The sequence below is a fragment of the Erinaceus europaeus genome, chromosome 5, assembly GCF_950295315.1.
Source record: "Erinaceus europaeus chromosome 5, mEriEur2.1, whole genome shotgun sequence".
Taxonomy (NCBI): domain Eukaryota; kingdom Metazoa; phylum Chordata; class Mammalia; order Eulipotyphla; family Erinaceidae; genus Erinaceus; species Erinaceus europaeus.
In genome coordinates, this window is record NC_080166.1 from 90,212,331 (window position 1) to 90,230,225 (window position 17,895).

The 17,895-nt window shown below is 38.7% G+C and overlaps 1 protein-coding gene across 7 annotated transcripts in view; it reads right to left on the minus strand.

The window, feature by feature from the left end:
• The window catches only part of KLF12 (KLF transcription factor 12), a 472,528-nt gene that overhangs the window by 311,083 nt on the left and 143,550 nt on the right, over positions 1-17,895 (minus strand). For all 7 annotated transcript variants that reach the window (XM_060191518.1, XM_060191522.1, XM_060191516.1 and 4 more), the window contains one exon: positions 5,855-5,918. In XM_060191518.1, the coding sequence (XP_060047501.1) occupies positions 5,855-5,887 (33 nt within the window). In that variant the 5' untranslated portion in view covers positions 5,888-5,918. The remainder of the gene's footprint in view (positions 1-5,854; positions 5,919-17,895) is intronic.

Sequence of the window (17,895 nt, forward strand, 5' to 3'; positions counted from 1 at the left end):
CAGACTAAATAGGTAGCCACGTACTGTACTCACAGCAATGACCTTTTAGAATACTCTGAGTTCTGAAAATGTCTGACTTTGTGTTAAAGTCATACAGCAATGTCACAAATCTGTTCTGTGTTGCAAAAACAGTAATATCAGTAACATGTACATCTTTAGAACACAACAGCTTTAAGGTGGTATTCACAAGCATTTTCTACCTCCTTTTCCCCAAGTAATAATTCTTGAAATGGGTAGAGCAGGTGAAAATGTTTAGCATTTCCAAGCAAATGTGCCAAATTAGTTCAAAATGGAATGATCTACCATGAATTAAGAAAGGAATTTGTTATATACCCTTTTCCCATATTAGGGAGCTACTCTCTTCCCTGATGCAGCTACTCTCTTCCCTGATGCAGCTTTCTGTTCCTTTTCCAGCCATGACATCATCTCCCCAGACAATAACTTGGATCCACCTGCATATCAAATTTCAAGCTCAGGGGAAAAACAAACAAAAACTAGTATAGTCACAGGCCCTTTGGAATATAACTGCTAAAATATGCCTGCTAGCTATCTACAAAATGGAGAGCTCCCCCCACCAACTCTTCATCTGCACTACTCTATTGTTCAACAATTTGGCTTTGTATGTTAACCCTCTTTTCAGCCACCAGGTTCCATATGCTAGCATGATGCCGACCAGACTTCCCTGGACAGACAACCCCACCAAAGTGACCTCCCTACTAGGGAAAGAGAGGCATGCTGGGAGTATAGATCAACCTATCAATGCCCATGTTTGGTGGGGAAGCAATTACAGAAGCCAGACTATCCACCTTCTGCATCCCACAATGGCCTTAGGTCCATACTCCCAGAGGGTTAAAGAATAGGAAAGCTATCAGGGGAGAGGATGGGATACAGAGTTCCGGTGGTGAGAATTGTGTGGAGTTATACTATACCCCTCTTTTCCTATGGTTTTGTCAATGCTTCTTTCTTTTTTTTTTTTTTTTTTTTTTTGCCTCCAGGGTTACTGCTGGGGCTCAGTGCCTGCACTACGAATCCACTGCTCCTGGAGGCCACTTTTTCCCATTTTGTTGCCCTTGTTGTTGTGCTTGTTGTAGTTATTATTGTTGTCATAGCTGTTGTTGTTGTTGTTGGATAGGACAAAGAGAAATGGAGAGAGGGGAGAAGACAGAGAGGCGGAGAGAAAGACACCTGCAGACCTGCTTCACTACCTGTGAAGCCACTCCCCTGCAGGTGGAGAGCTGGGGATTCGAACTGGGATTCCTATGCCGGCCCTTGTGCCTGCCCTGCGCCATGTGCACAAAAAGAAAGAAAGAAAAAGAAAGAAAAAGAAAGAAAGAAAGAAAGAAAGAAAGAAAGAAAGAAAGAAAGAAAGAAAGAAAGAAAGAAAGAAAAAGGAAGGAAGGAAAGGAGGGAGGGAGGGAGGGAGGAAGGAAGGAAGGAAGGAAGGAAGGAAGGAAGGAAGGAAGGAAGGAAGGACAGACTTTAGTAGGGGGTTGATAGTATAGTAGTTATGGAAAGAGATTCTTATGCCTGAGGCTCTGAAGTTCCAAATTCAGTTCCCTCCACCACTATAAACCAGAGCTAATCTGTGCTTTGATTTAAAAAAAAAAAAAAAGTGAAGGACTTTGGAACTTCATGGAAAAGAAATTTTTAGTAATCTCATTATATATATATATCTAAAACTCTGAATATGTTTCTCACAGGGAATTACACCTCTTTCAGAAAGACTAGATAACTGAACTCTTGATATCCAAATACAAGAAGTTCCAGTCACACAGAGCTAAAGCACACCAACTTAAGCAGCTGTTCATTAGAGGGAATCACAGAGCAGAAGTTTAACTACGAACTCTCAGAAGATGGACAATGTATATATGCATGTGTACACATTCTGAACACCTGTTCTAAGCCAGCTGCTAAGAAGCACTTGGTAAAAGCACTGAAATGCCTGGAAAACAAATGGAATAGAGCTGGGTTATGTGGTGCCAGTTGCAAATAAGTCTTTTTAGTTTCTATAAAACAACTGTTAGAATATATTAAAGTGTCTAAAGACCAGATTTCATGCTAACATTTGTGAACATGTAATAAGGGGTGAGCAGAATCTCTTTAGAGTAAATTTGATATTTTCTAATGGCCTAGAATTTGAGTAAAGGAATTTAAGCATTGAGGGGAGAACTTACTGTATACATTTTATATATATATATATTTTCCTTTAATCAGAGCACTACTCAACTCTAGTTTATGTTGGCTTGGGGGTAATTGAACCTGGGACTTTGGAACCTGAGGCATGAGAGTCTCTTTGCATAACCATTATGCTACCCACCCTCATCCTTCATACATTTTCTTAAGCAAAGAGTAAATGAAGACTTGACCTAAAACTAATTTCTTGTATGACCACTACAAGAACTTTTAGACATGTTAAGTTAGGCTATTTAACTATTATATTTGACGGTTGGAAAGGTGACTTAGCATGCAGTCACATGTTCAATCCCAAGCACCACATATAATCTAGCAGTGCTTGGCTCAATAATATGTCATATTACAAGAAAGTAAATGAATCTTTAAATATGACAACATAAGCAAAAAGGCGAAGTATAATGATTTGTGCCTCTGGACAAGATTTCATCACCATTGGCAAACCGGAAATATACAAAATATTTTAAAGAGTCGTTTTTCAATTCCTTTTCAATTACACAGACAGTCATAACGTTGCTGACACTGTAAAAACTTCATCTTAATATTCACCTTGTCAATATTCTTGAAATACAGAACAGATAAAATTTCTAATTCTGCAATTTTCTCCCTGGGTCTCATTTGTTAAAAACAAATGGCATCCAATTCAAGTAGCTTAAAAACTCACACCTAGGTATGAATGAATTAGAATGAATCACGTATAACAAAGTGCTGGACCATAACAATATTTCCAGAGTTTACCTTCAGGGTAAGTAGAAACACAGTAATTCTTTTTGTCATCATTGTCACTTGTCATAAATTGAATTACAGAACAATGTCATTGTCAAAATGTATAAACTTACACAGCTAGCACTAATCCATTCAAACACAGGAATTAAATAAAAACTGAAGGAAAACATAAAAAACTCTAACATTATATTCAAGAAAAATTCTGTTGTGCTACAAAAAAAAAAAAAAAACAGTTTCAGTATTTATAGAAGGATAATACAAGAAAAGTGACTACATCTGCCCAAACTAGAAGAAAATTTAAATGATTACCAATGCAAATAATATTAGCAACTACATACTGGAGCGTGTTCATCCCTGGCACCTGATAGACAAGTATTAAATATTAAGGACTTTTACAAGCCAGTTTTTAAATGATTATTTTAGAAGTTTTGTTTTTAGGGGGTAGAGACTACAAAATAGAAGAGAGGAAAATACAAAATCCTATGAGCCTAACTCCACATTCCATCATTTTAAAGTCTCTATTTTTGATACAAAGAATTCATATTGACAAAAAGAATTATAACTCTGTACAATAATGAATTATTGTTACAGCTTTTCCCCCATGACAGAAGGTCATGGAAACCTTCCTAGCACCATGTAATTTTTCTGTCTGTTCAACAGCTACTGTTTATAAGATCACCATTAATTTGTAGTGGACCTTCCCATCTAGCATATTAGACTTTTACCTCTGTGAGAACTGTGAGAGTCAGTGATTCACAATGTAATCACAGACTTCACATCCCTGTTAACTAGAAATGCTTATGTGCTTGAAAAGAGGCTAAACTGATGGCAGAGAGAGTTACTGCTTACATACCAACAAAAAAATTTAAAGTAAGACTTGCATCATTAACCATGTACAGTCTATAATCTGAAGTTCACCTTTAAAGTGGCATACTTCTGTATAAGTAACGCGCACTAACCGATTGCGCCACTGGAGCTCCGGCATACTTCTATTCTTACTGACTGTACCATAATTTACACTGCTGTTTCAAAAGAGAAAGCTTAACATAGCTCTCTCACCTATGTCACAATGAATTCGGAAAACATGATTCTTCTAGCATGTATTTAACAAACTTCTTTCAAGTGCACCACTGAAACCAGCTCACAGTGGCAGTACTTACTCCACAGGAACTGACAATGTCGGATCACACCCAGAAATCCACTCATTGATCCACTGTACTTACATACCACCGATCCACATACAAGTTACACACACACCCCACATCCTCATCATATAAATACACTCACATAGACAGGCACAACAAAGGTCATGAAAAAGAACATTATGATACACTTAGATGTCTGCCTTGTATTAGTTCTGAATCAATACCCTCTCTAAAGGTCTGAGTTTTTTTTTCCAGATAAAAATACTAGAAGCAAGCAATGTTAGCAGTAAAGACAGAAAATGGCAATTTTCAGTGAAAGATATAACCTGGAAAATCATTTGTAAGTAACTGTGAAAGTGGGCTGGCAGAAAAAAAAAATATCATGATGTACATTTATTTGAAAGTAGCAGGTTAATGGGGGAAGGAAAATATGAAATTGATTTGTTATAAAGCTTTATTAAGAGTTATGAGGCACATACCTTTGTGCCAGGTCTGCTTAGTGTAAAAAGCATACGAAATGGAGATTATTTAACATATTGTAATTTCCTTAGTATTACCCATAATTTTTACACTATAACCAGGGTGTAGGACAAGGAAAGCTCAAATAACTGCCATAAATAAAGTGATGCCTAGCATGTGATCACTGCTAAAATTCACACCATTTTTTCGCTAACTCAAATTTTTGTTTCCAGAGCACCATTCCAGTACATGTGGTGCTGTCTTAAGAGTCAGAAAAATCAAAAGGGAAGGGGGAGGTATATATAGAGGGAGAGAGGGAGAGAAACACCTGCGGTACTGTTTCACCACTAGTGAAGCTTTCCCCCCTGCAAGTGAGGGACCTAGGGCTGGACTTTGGATCTTTGCACAGGATAACACACCAGATCTACTTAGTGTGCCAGCACCCTTGGCCCTCTTTGTCTAGCTCACACCAGCATTTGTCAGAGACACCATTGTTAAGAACTTCTCATAACTATTCCTACTTCTTTAAGGAAAGCTGAGACTTCCAGTGAAAAAGGCAGTAATCGACACCAATCATAAACAATCCGATGCAGGTACTAGGATTATGCTTTTAGGAGCTGATGCATATAAAACACAGCCTGGCTTCTGTTTTGTTTGTCCCAGTGAAGTGACCTCCAGCATCAAGCAGTTCTCCACTCATAATATTTATTTGAACAATGATTCTTTAAGTTTGAGAAAGACAGATCAAGACCACTGTTTAGTCATGTGTTGTGAGTGATGGAACCCAGGGTCCCTTGTATGCAAGACATGCATTCTATCACTGGGCAACCTCCCCTACCCCCTGAAAGCTAATTCCTTACAAAAAGCTACCTTAACTTCTGGAAATAATGCTTCTCGCATAGGCTACATTTGATCTAAATAGGTTGGCTCCCTTTTCATAAATGTCTTTATATTTAAGGAGTTATCCTTCAAAAAGTATACACTGAAAGGAAGAAAAGGCAGGGCCATAGAAAAAAATGGGAAATATACAAAAATATAGTTATAGAAATAACAGTCAACTTATATCTGTGACCTTGGGAGAACTACAGTTTCCAATAGAAGAAACAGGGACTCAGAACTCTGGTGGTGCGGTGTGGGATCATACACCCGATAGCTCATAATTTGTAAGTCAATATTAAATCACTAATTAAAAAATTAAAAAGTATACATTACAGAAATTTAAGTATTGGCCTTGAGTTCATATTCAGAAAAGAGGATGTTTTAATAACTATTCCAAAACCACAGTAAAAAATAGTAACATTTGATAATGCAATTACATATTTAGATTCACCAACCTCTATTGTTTTCCTCTTCATATAATCATTCATTCATCCATTTGTTTTGAGAGCCACATTGATCCTGGAAGAAAAAGCACATGGTAATAATGAGAAAATGCAGTACACGTAGATAACACTATTCCAGTGAGGGTATGGGGGGAAGGAAAGAAAATTCTTTTTTTTTTTCTTTTCTTCCTTTCTTTGCCTCCTGGGTTATCGCTGGGGCTCAGAACTGAATGTCTAGTGCTGAATTTATATAATTGATACCGATGTTGATTTATAATAATGCACACTTAAAACAAACTTTAGGAAATAGATGAGTATTTGTTAAAAAAAAAAAAAGTAGATGATAAGAAATGGAAAAGTCAAGGACAACTACAGAATTCATATGCAGAATATAGAAAACTGAATATTTAAATGTGAAAAAAATATATCAACCTATTTTCAAGACTGGGAAAACTATAGTGGTTTTTTATGGATGTGGGGATGGAGACCACAGATCTCTGGTGATGTGAGTGCTAAAATAAAACTAAATAGTAGGGAGTTGGACGGTAGCACATCAGGTTAAGCGTACGTACCTGGTGCAAAGTGCAAGGGCCAGCGTTAAGGATCCCTTTGGAGACCCTGGCTCCCCACCTGCAAGGGAGTTGCTTCACAGGTGGTGAAGCAGGTCTGCAGGTGTCTATCTTTCTCTCCCCGTTTTCCCCTCCTCTCTCCATTTCTCTCTGTCCTATCTAACAATGACGACAACATCAATAACAACAATAATAACTATAACAACAATAAAAAACAACAAGGGCAACAAAAGGGAAAGTAAGTAAATAAATATAAAAAATTAAAAATATATAAATAAAGTATAACAAAATAAATTTAAGACATGGAAAAATCAAATAAAGAAACCTCTTCTGGCACAAGGGAGATAACATAATGGTTATGCAAAAAGACTTTTATTCCTGAAGCTCCATAGTTCCCAGGTTCAGTCCTTTGAGCCAGAGCAGAGCTGTGCTCTGGTCTTGGTCAGTCTCTTTCTCTCTCTCTCCCTCTCCCTCTCCCTCTCATTAAAATAAAATGCCCTTAAAAGAAAAGAAGAGGAAGAGAGGAGAAAGGAGGGGAAGGGAGGGGAAGGGAGAGGAGGGAAGAGGATGGGAGGGGAGGGGTGGGAAGGGGAGAGGAGGGGGGAGAAGGAAGAGGTCCTCTGCCTACCAATTATATGGATATTTTTTTACCCAAGTAGTTTAGGCCTTCCGTAATTATCTACTTTGAACTTTTAGGCACTATTAATCTGCAGCCTAAAGCAAACATTAACTTATTTCAGCTTTATATAACATGGTACCACACTTTTTTATAGTGTTTTAAAGTTTCTAAAGTAACCTAATTATATCACTTTTCTCAAAACCAAGTTCTATGAGTACATGGTTTATTTTAAGATTAGTTTGAAAAAAAAAAAAGAAGAAAGAAAGATTAGTTTGACAATAACACACAGAAAAATTTCACACCCAACAAGTTATACAATATCAGAATCCTTACAAAATCTCCAACTTGGCACCAAATCTAAGTATATAGATCTTTGTGGTTTATCTTTACAACTACCTAAAATGTGTATCTCTCTTTTAATCCTGGAAGCATCCCGATACGATCTTAACTTTTTTTTTTCAATTCAAGATCCTCAGATAGAACTCAAGATGGTCTCTGGCTCTCATCTCACATTCACTTACTTTATCTACCACAAATGACAGCAAATTATGACACAGTTCAGAGTTGCCTTAGTCTTGCCACTGTCCCCTACTGGGCAGGTAGCCTTTAATAACTCATTCAATTGGCTTGAGGTCCAATTTTCTTCTCTACAGACGCAGAAATATTAGTAACTCTACATTTTCGATACAGCAATCTGTGCCATCATACACATAAGAAACATCAGGGTTTTGCTTGTTGTTTTTTAGTGGGAGTAGGGATATCCAGGCTAGTAGGAGAGAAGCTACAGGGGAGAGGCGGGGACAAAGAGCAAACCTGATGAAAAATTATATAACCCATGTATGAATTGAAAAGGACAAAGGAGAGAGAGCTGAGCACCACCAAGTTGCAGAAGTTACTAAGATGCCATCCTGACCTCCCTGGGCCGATGGCCTCACCAATGTGTTCTAGAACCTTACCTCTCCAGGGCCATACCCCACTAGGGAAAGACAGAAACAGACTGGGGGTAAAGGGTGACTTGACAATGTTCATGCCCAGCAGAGAAGCAATTCCAGAAGCCAGACTTCCGAATTCCTGCACCCCATAATGGCCCTGGGTCCATATACTCAGAGGCCTAACAGATAGAGGAAGTAAGCCAGAGACATGCTCTGTATCCCTACTCCACCAGGACCCAAATATTTTGTCACCAGTAAACTTCTTTTTATACCAGCAATTAAAGGGAAATGAATCTGGAAAACACCAAAGGCGGCCAGGCACTGTTTCTCTTATCTGAAAGAGAAGAGGGGGGGGAAAGGAAAGACACCCTGAAGTAATAAAGGTGTATGGGGTGATTTAGAAAGTAAGCGAAGGCAGGACCACTTAAAAAAAAAACTCCTGGGAAAGATATATATACATACATACAGATAATTGCAGAATCAGCCAGAATTGGTGACCTTGAGAAAACTACTACATTTTCCAATGGCGGAAGTGTGGACCTGAACTCTGTGATAGGAACCATATGGAATTATAGCCCTATTATCTTACAGTTTTAATATTAAATAACTAATAAAAATACCTTAAGAAGTAAGAGGAAGGGAGTTGGGCGGGTTAAGCATAGGAGGCACAAAGTGCAAGGACGGGCGTAAGGATCCCAGTTCAAGCCCCCGGCTCCCCACCTGCAGGGGAGTCACTTCACAGGTAATGAAGCAGGTCTGCAGGTGTCTATCTTTCTTCCTCTCCTCTCTCCATCTCTCTGTCCTATCTATGACAACATCAATAATTGCAACAATTAAAAGTTACAAAAAAGAAGAGGAAGTATAAAATAATACATTATAGAAAGAATAAGATGGGGTTGAGCTGTAGCGCAGCAGGTTAAGCAAGTGCACATGGTGCAAAGCACAAGGACCAGCATAAGGAAGCCAGTTCAAGCCCCCGGCTCCCCACCTACAGGGGGGTTGCTTCACTCGGTGAAACAGGTATGCAGGTGTCTATCTTTTTCTTCCCCTGTCTCCCCTCCTCTCTTGATTTCTCTCTGTCCTATCCAACAACAACATCAATGGCAACAATAACAATTATGACAACAGCAAGGGCAAAATGGGAAAAAATGGTCTCCAGAAGCAATGGATTCATGGCACAGGCACTGAGGCCCAGCAATAACCTGGAGGTAGGCAGGCAGGCAGGCAGGCAGGCAGGCAGGGAGGGAGGGAGGGAGGGAGGGAGGGTGGCTTGGTTATTTAAACAAAGATCACTTCACTGAATCATGGGGTTCTAATAGTGCTGCAGTGGAAAGTCTGGGGAAATTCCAATTACACCTATTTCTCTTTAGTAACTCCAACAATAGAGAATGATTTAAAACTTTTTTACATTCTCACTCTTGTTTTCACACTTACACTTTCCACACAGAGTCAGTCAGTTTCCTTTTGAATTCAAAGGGAACCCTGGACAACAGAAATGACCTTGGCCAGAACAAAGTGGATGTTAGCCATCTCAACAAGTAAGGAGTTCTTTTGGAACCATTATCTCATTGTATAGGCATTACATTATCCTGCAGTAACAAGTTATGGGTTCTATATCACATTTTAATTGAATTACTGGGTTTCTCAATCTTTTTTTAAATGTTTATTGGGTTTTTTAAGTATTTATTTATTTATTATTGAATAGAGACAGAGAGAAATTGAGAGGGGAGGGAGAAATAGGGAGGGAAAGAGACAGAGAAACACTGGCAGACCTGCTTCACCGCTCATGAAACTTTCCCCCTGCAGAAAGGGACCAAGGGTTTGAACCCAGGTTGTTGTGCATTGTCATGTGTGTGCTTAACCAGGTGCACCACCGCCTGGCCTGTTTCTCAATCTTTAGTGTCTAATACATCCTAAACACTAAACACCTCACAACCTATAAGTACACTTATTGTTAGTTTCTCTGAGAATCCCTTTATGTATGTTTAAATAGAGACAGAGAAACTGTTTGCCAAGGTGTTGACAGACATCTGAGTAGTCAGAGTATTCAACACTCTGTTTGAAGATAATTTAGTTGTCCTCTTTTCAAGTGAATTGAGTTCTGGTTCTGATACAGAAATCCCATTTGGAAATCTGTCTTACAGATTCAGCTTTACAAATCACTCTCTCATTAGCTGTGATCTTGTGTTTTCAAGTATGAGGGTGAGATAGAGAGAAGAATCAAGTGAGGAGGGTGGTTTCTATACATATTCAATTCAGCTACCATAAATTTTCAAGGTGATCAGTGAATTCTACAAGCAAGTTTATGCATCTAGGTTTGAAATATTACCTAACATATTCATGTTGGCCTTATTTTGTATCAAGGTTTCTGACAGTCACACAAAGTTATTTCTGCTGTAGTGAGTACTCTTGGAAAATATTTGAAGGTTAATCTAAATATTTCTAGAGATAAATGCAAATCTGAGTGATATGCTTTCATACTTATTTGACTAAAAATGAAGAGAGACACTAAAGACACAAAGAAATAAGCCTGTTGCTAGGTGACAGGTGACACCTACTGCATCTCTTCTGAACCTGTACAGTATGAGAGATCTGACTGCTGAGAAAAGACATGCAGATTTCCATGGCTCACATTCTCTAAAGGGGCAAACTAATGCTCAAATGTGGGTTTTTGTTTGTTTTGCTTTGTTTTTTGTTTTTGGCCTCCAGAGTTCTCGCTGGGGCTGAGTGCCTGCACTACCAATCTGCTGTTCCTGGAGGCCATTTTTCCCATTTTGTTGCCCTTGCTGTTATTATTGTTATTGTTGCCATTGCTGTTGTTAGGCAGGACACAGTGAAATCAAGAGGGGAGGGGAAGACAAAGAGGGGGAGAGAAAGACACCTGCAGACCTGCTTCACTACTTTTGAAGCGACGCCCTTACAGGTGGGAAGCCAGGGGCTCCAATCCAGATCTTTAGCCAATATCTGTGCTTTGTGCCATGTGCTACCACCCATCCCACTCAGATGTGTTTTAATACAAGTAGCCAGCAAATCGTATCCCTAGTTTTAGAAGTGTTTTTCAAAGAAATAGAGCTATTTTTCCAATTTTGGATCTACATGCTTTATATTATAAAGTCTATATAAATTATAAATAATTTTCACAGTTAATAAAAAGGTAGTCATCATTCTATGTGTCCCACTTAAAAATATCCAAAGGTTTAAATAAATCCCACTTCATGTGGTGTATATACAAATGGAATACTACTCAGCTATAAAAAATGGTGACTTCACCATTTTCAGCTGATCTTGGATGGACTTTGAAAAATTCATGTTAAGTGAAATAAGTCAGAAACAGAAGGATGAATATGGGATGATCTCACTGTCAGGCAGAAGATGAAAAACAAGATCAGAAAACACAAGTAGAAACTGAACTGTAATTGGCATGTTGCACCAAAGTAAAAGACTCGGGGGGGGGGGGGGGGAAACAATACAGTTCCAAAAAGGATGACAGAGGACCTAGTAGGGGTTGTATTGTTACATGGAAAACTGGGAAATGTTATGCATGTACAAACTATTGTATTTACTGTTGAATATAAACCATTAATTCCCCAATAAAGAAATTAAAAAATAAATGAATAAATCCCACTTCAATTATGATATACTGTTCACTGACAAAGTACTATTCTGATAAGGAGTGATCCGATTTCCATTACATTTATTAACACAAGACTACCATAACAAAACTCTGGTGAATTAAAAAACAAAAACTTCAAAGTAAATGATTCCTTGGGCATATTTTAGAATTATGCATCCACTTTGTAGCAGTACTCTGATTCCTTCAGTTAAAACCCCATGAACAAAGTTTTCACATCCTTTCCATGATTCATCAGATAATGCAGGTAACAACATGGAAATGTGAAAAGGTTTTATACCCAGAATTTCAATATCTCACAGGAATGGATGACATGCTGCTTAGCATGTGAGAAAAACTGGGTACTGTCATGCAAAAGCTCCTAGCATGCACACCTGACATAATGCCCACCTACTTTAACACTTGGGTTGATGCAATTTGGGGAGAGTTGTTTGACTTCTAGAGAGCACATCCCTTCATGTATTAAGCTTGTATCACTAAACCTGTTTTCTTTCATTGGCCAAAAAGACTGAAGATGATGCAAACAATTTGCATATCAGAAATATTAAGAATTCAATTTAAGAAATTCAAAAATTGAATTATGTAAATCAGTTACAAATTTCAAAACAGAAACCAAGTATACTCATTAAGCAATAAATGATAATTTGTGTTCATTCATTCATTTTCAAGATCACGGATGTCTGATCTATCCAGGCAACTTTAGGCAATGCTGAAGAGAGCACATTCACATGCATACTCACTCAGACTGACACTTAGGCATTTAAACCAGTATACACATCTTTTGGGATGTAGGGGGAAAATGTACACACAATGAAACCTAAATGTGAAAATTCCACACAGACCATGGCTCCAGCTTTCCCCCCCCATCACTGTTATAATGAATTGACATTGAATGAATTAGCAGTCAATGAAACATTATTTAATGACCTACATTTTAAACATGGCTACATTCTAGAATGTAGCAAGTCTGGAGGGTAGAGGGAGGAGTCTCCAGGCTGTATACTGAAAAGTCTTGAACTTCCAGAAAGGGATGGAAAAAGCAAAAAAAAAAAAAAAAGGGGGGGGGGATTGCAATTTTGTTTTTCAAGAAGGATAGGTCTTGGAAATGAACAGAATTATGTGTACACTTCATCCAATAAAAGAACTCAATGTAACTAAGATAACAGAAAAAAAATCCAAAACTTATTAATAACCTATCCTGAAAAATAACTCAACTCAGAATTCTGTTAGCTATGTGTAAATTGGCAGGTAATTATCTTCTTGCAAAATTGTTATTTGCTTATTCCAGTTCTATGTTTTCCTGAAATTATGCTTCCACTCAGGAATTCTTAACTACCAATAATAACAATTATTATTAAAAGACACAAAAAAAGAAAACGGTGACAGGGCCAGAAAAATAGCTCATTGAGTAGTGTACTGTCTTTCTCTGAGACTCAGGTTTGAGACTTGCCCTACCACTCAAGGAAATTGGTCCTGTGGAGTCAGTCCCCCCTCCTCTTTGTCTGTCTGTCTGTTTCTCTCTCTCTCTCTCATGTTTTGAAAAGCAAAAACTTGAAAAGCAAATGTTAACAATTATGATAGCACTTTATTAAAGTATGCTCTAAAGTCTGAGCAATCATTTATGTATGGAGTTCCTGGAATAGAAACAGCCCATTTCCAGAGGAAGGAGGTAAAGCAAATGCATGCTGACTTGGAAATCACAATTTAAATTTGTTTTCAGTTTCCTTTACAGTCCAGAATTCCATGCAAAGAATAAACAACTTGTAACAGAGAGTAGCCATAGCAAATGGATTAAGCATTTCTTTGGCATATATTATGCTCACTATAATGGTTTGAAAAGTAATTTATGCCATGCTCAGATTCAAGTGTAATTGCCATTTTATAGGGACTACATAGTCAAAATTCTGATTTGTATTGCTAAGGACTGACATGATGATTGAATTTTGCTTTCATCTGTCTAATTTATGGAACTTAAAGCACCACACAAATAAGACCATGTGCAATTTGTATCTGCACATGCAACTCCTTCATATATCATTACGTTTGAACAGAAGTAACTTAGTCGCACACAAAGCCGTGTGTCTATCTGAAGATCACTGGCATCCTTCTTCACTTGTCTCTGTCACAATATGTTTATAACCATCCCACTAAAATGCTAAAAATTTTAAGATGCTAGTGGGAGAAAAGCTGTTAAAAGTGCCCAACTCTAAAGGCTGGTTAAATAGTGCACCTGCTTTGCCATACACACAACCCTAGTTCAAGTTCATCGCCTATCACATTGCAGGAGGATTTGGTGCAGTGGTCTATTTTCCCTTCTCTGCCTGTCTCTGTCAGTCTGAAAAAGCTAGCCAGCAGAGTTCATGAAACCTTGGCAATGACAATAGAAGTGTCTCCACACCAGGGATGGGTGGTAGCACAGTGGGTTAAGCTCACATGGTGGAAAGCCCACGAACTGGCATTAAGGATCCTGGTTCAAGCCCCCGGCTCCCCACCTGCAGGAGGGATCTCTTTACAAGTGGTGAAGCAGGTCTTCAGGTATTTTTTTTCTCCCCCTCTCTTTCTTCTCCTCCTCTCTCCATTTCTCTCTGTTCTATCCAACAACAATGACAGCAATGACAACAACAATAATAATAACAACAATAAACAACAAGGGCAACAAAAGAGAAAAAATAGCCTCCAGGAGCAGTGGATTTTCAGTGCAAGCACTGAGCCCCAGTGATAACCCAGGAGACAAAAAAAAAGAGAGAAAAGTGTATCCACACATGTATTAATCTCTAGCTTCCCAGGATTTTATGTAAATATATAATGCTATATGATGTATGTATAAAAAAGAGAACTTTAAATTTTTTAAGTAGGGAGTCGGGCGGTGGCGCAGGGACCGGCGTAAGGATCCTGGTTCGAGCCCCCGGCTCCCCACCTGCAGGGGAGTCGCTTCACGGGCGGTGAAACAGGTCTGCAGGTGTCTATCTTTCTCTCCCCTCTCTCTCTGTCTTCCCCTCCTCTCTCCATTTCTCTCTGTCCTATCCAACAACAAAGCAACGTCAACAATGGCAATAATAACCGCAACGTGGCTGCAACAACTAGGGCAACAAAAAGGGGGAAAAATGGCCTCCAGGAGCGGTGGATTCATGGTGCAGGAACCGAGCCCAGCAATAACCCTGGAGGGAAAAAAAATTTTTTTTTAAGTAACTGGAAATAATAATTGCATTTTAAAAAAATATTTATTTTATTTATTTATTCCCTTTTGTTGCCATTCTTGTTTTATTGTTGTAGTTACTATTGTTGTTGTTGTTGGATAGGACAGAGAAATGGAGAGAGGAGGGGAAGACAGAGAGGAGGAGAGAAAGATAGACACCTGCAGACCTGCTTCACCGCTAGTGAAGCAACTCCCCTGCAGGTGGGGAGCCGGGGTTCGAACCGCGATCCTTATGCCGGTCCTTGTGCTTTGCGCCACCTGCGCTTAACCCGCTGCGCTACAGCCCGACTCCCAATAATTGCATATTTAAAGCTAATTAAAAACGGGTAATTTGGGTTAAGCATAAATGGTGCGAAGTGCAAGGATCCCAGTTTGAGCTCCCGGTTCCCCACCCACATGAATCAGGTCTGCAGGTATCTATCTTTGTATAGGATTTGTAGTGCAGGTGTCGAGCACCAGCACTAACCCTAAAGGCAAAAAAATAATAATACAGGTAATTCACACAATGTAAGAATTTCTCTACTTCAGTGGACACTTCCTGGACACAGTTATATATGTATATATACAATTAAAATAATAATCGTAATGATAATAATTGCTATTATTATTGTCTCCTGAGTTATCACTGGGGCTTGGCACCTGCTCCTGGTGGCCATATCTTTCCTTTTTTTTTTTTTATTGGCTAGGACAGAGAGAAATTGAGGGAGATAGGGAACAGAGAGGGAAAGACACCTGCAGACCTGCTTCATAGCTTGTAAAGAGAATCAACCTGGAAACCTTACGCTGGTCCTTGCACTTCATACTATGTACACTTAACCCGGTGCGCCATCATCTGACCCACATGGAAATTAAAATTTGAAACACTAAAGATCTCCAACGTTGGATAAGCTGCTTTATTCATATGCAGTATAGATATCTGGCTCTCCTATAAATTTCTGCCTTTTAGTATTTGGCTTGCGAACATTCAGCAATGCCTAGTAAACAATTTGCTTAAGAAATAAACATTTTTAAGTACATCACAACAATGGTTGATTAGAATATGTTGCTCATATCCAGTATTGAAATAATTCATGTGAAATAAAACAAATATTTATTAAATTGTGGGGAAAACATTCCATCAAACTGTAAAACCTGAGAAAACAAATGGCACACAATTAGAGTTGACAGTTAAATGAAATTTGAATTCTCCAAACTTATTTCACAAGGATTAGAAAATACCAAGTTAGGTAGTCTTTAGCATACTTCCATGTTCAATCTCCTCAGAAATCTGAAAGGGGTCAGGTGGTGAGCACATGTTGCATTCAACTTGCAAGGACAGAGGCTCAAACACTGTTCCCAGCTAAAATGGAGGAAGCTTCATGAATGGTGAAGCAATGGTGCAGATGTCTTCCTTTCTCCTGCTCTCTCTCTCCCTTCCCTCTCAATTTCTCTCTTTCTCTATCCAAAATAAATAAATAAAAGGACATATTAGAAATCTGAAACCAAGAAAGTTATAGCATAGCTTGATTTTATAACATGATTTAAAAGATGGATCAAAAAACTGAATGGATTTGTTTTACTGAAATTCTTGACATAGTGATATAGAAACAAGAGGATCTGATATTTTTAATGACTACTACAAGGTGTTCAGAATCTTACTAAACCATAATTTGTTTGTTTGTTTGTTTGTTTTACTGGGTAGGACAGAGAGAAATTGAGAGAGATGGGGAAGATAGGGAGAAAGACACCTGCAGACCTACTTCACTGCTTGTGAAGTGACCCATCGCAGGTAGGGAGCCAGAGGCTTGAACTGGGATCCTTGAGCGAATCCTTACATTTTGCACTATGTCCATTTGACATGGTGGCCACCACCTGACCCCTGGACAATACTTTTTTGATCTGCTGAGGTCATAAATTAAGTTTGTGCATTCAGACATCATATTCTTTGCCTTATGCAGCTCTTAATGTGGGCTCACAATAGTAAAATAACTATTTTAGCCAATATAAAATTAATCTGTATTTCTCAATGATAAGCAAATTGCTATACCATCAAGAAGATTTTTAAATTGTCAAGTAAAATTATAAAATTTTCTCACAATTAAGTAACACCATAAAAATTAAAATACTTCTTGTTAAAAAAAAAACAAATGATATAGTAGGTTAATTCATATTTCTGCACACCAGTAAAAAGCTTTTAAAATCTGAATAATGCAGTCCATGTGGTAGTGCACAGGAACTGCAAGCATAGTGTGCCAAGTTCAATCCTCATTACTGCAAATGTCATAGGACTACTCCTGTGTCTCAGTTTGTCTGCCTCTTCCATTGTTAAGAAATACACCTTCAAGGGGTCGGGCAGTGGCGCAGTGGGTTAACCACATGTGGTGCAAAGTCCAAGGACCGGCGTAAGGATCCCGGTTCGAGCCCCCAGCTCCCCACCTACAGGGGAGTCACTTCACAGGTGGTGAGGCAGGTCTGCAGGTGTCTATCTTTCTCTCCCCCTCTGTCTTCCACTCCTCTCTCCATTTCTCTCTGTCCTATCCAAAAATGAACAACATCAACAATGGCAATAATAATAACCACAAGGAGGCTACAACAAAAGGGGAAAAAGATGGTCTCCAGGAGTGGTGGATTCATGGTGCAGGCACTGAGCCCAGCAATAAACCTGGAGGAAAAAAAAAAAAAGAAATACACCTTCAAAGTAAGTAAGTAGGCCTAGGGAAGAAGCTCAGTGATTACAGCACAGATTCTACATACATGACCCACCCATCCCACCCCACCCCACCCCACAGTACCACATGTGCCAAATGGTTTTCTCTGGTTCTCTCTATCTCTTGCTAAATGAATAAAATATCTAATTTTTCGTCATTTTTCTTCATCATCAGAGCTTTGTCACTCTAAGTCAACTTTTTCAGATAGAGAGTACAGAGACTGAGAGACAGAGGAAGAGAGGGAGAGATAGCTAAACACGCAAGCTTCTTCCAGTGCAGTGGAGCCCAAGCAGAAACCTGTGTCCTACACAGGACAAAGTAGGTGCACTAGAAAGGTGAGCTATCTTGCAGGCCCTAAGATCTTTTCAAAAATAAATTAAAACTGAAATTCAAGGTCAGGTCAAATATAATCCAAGCAA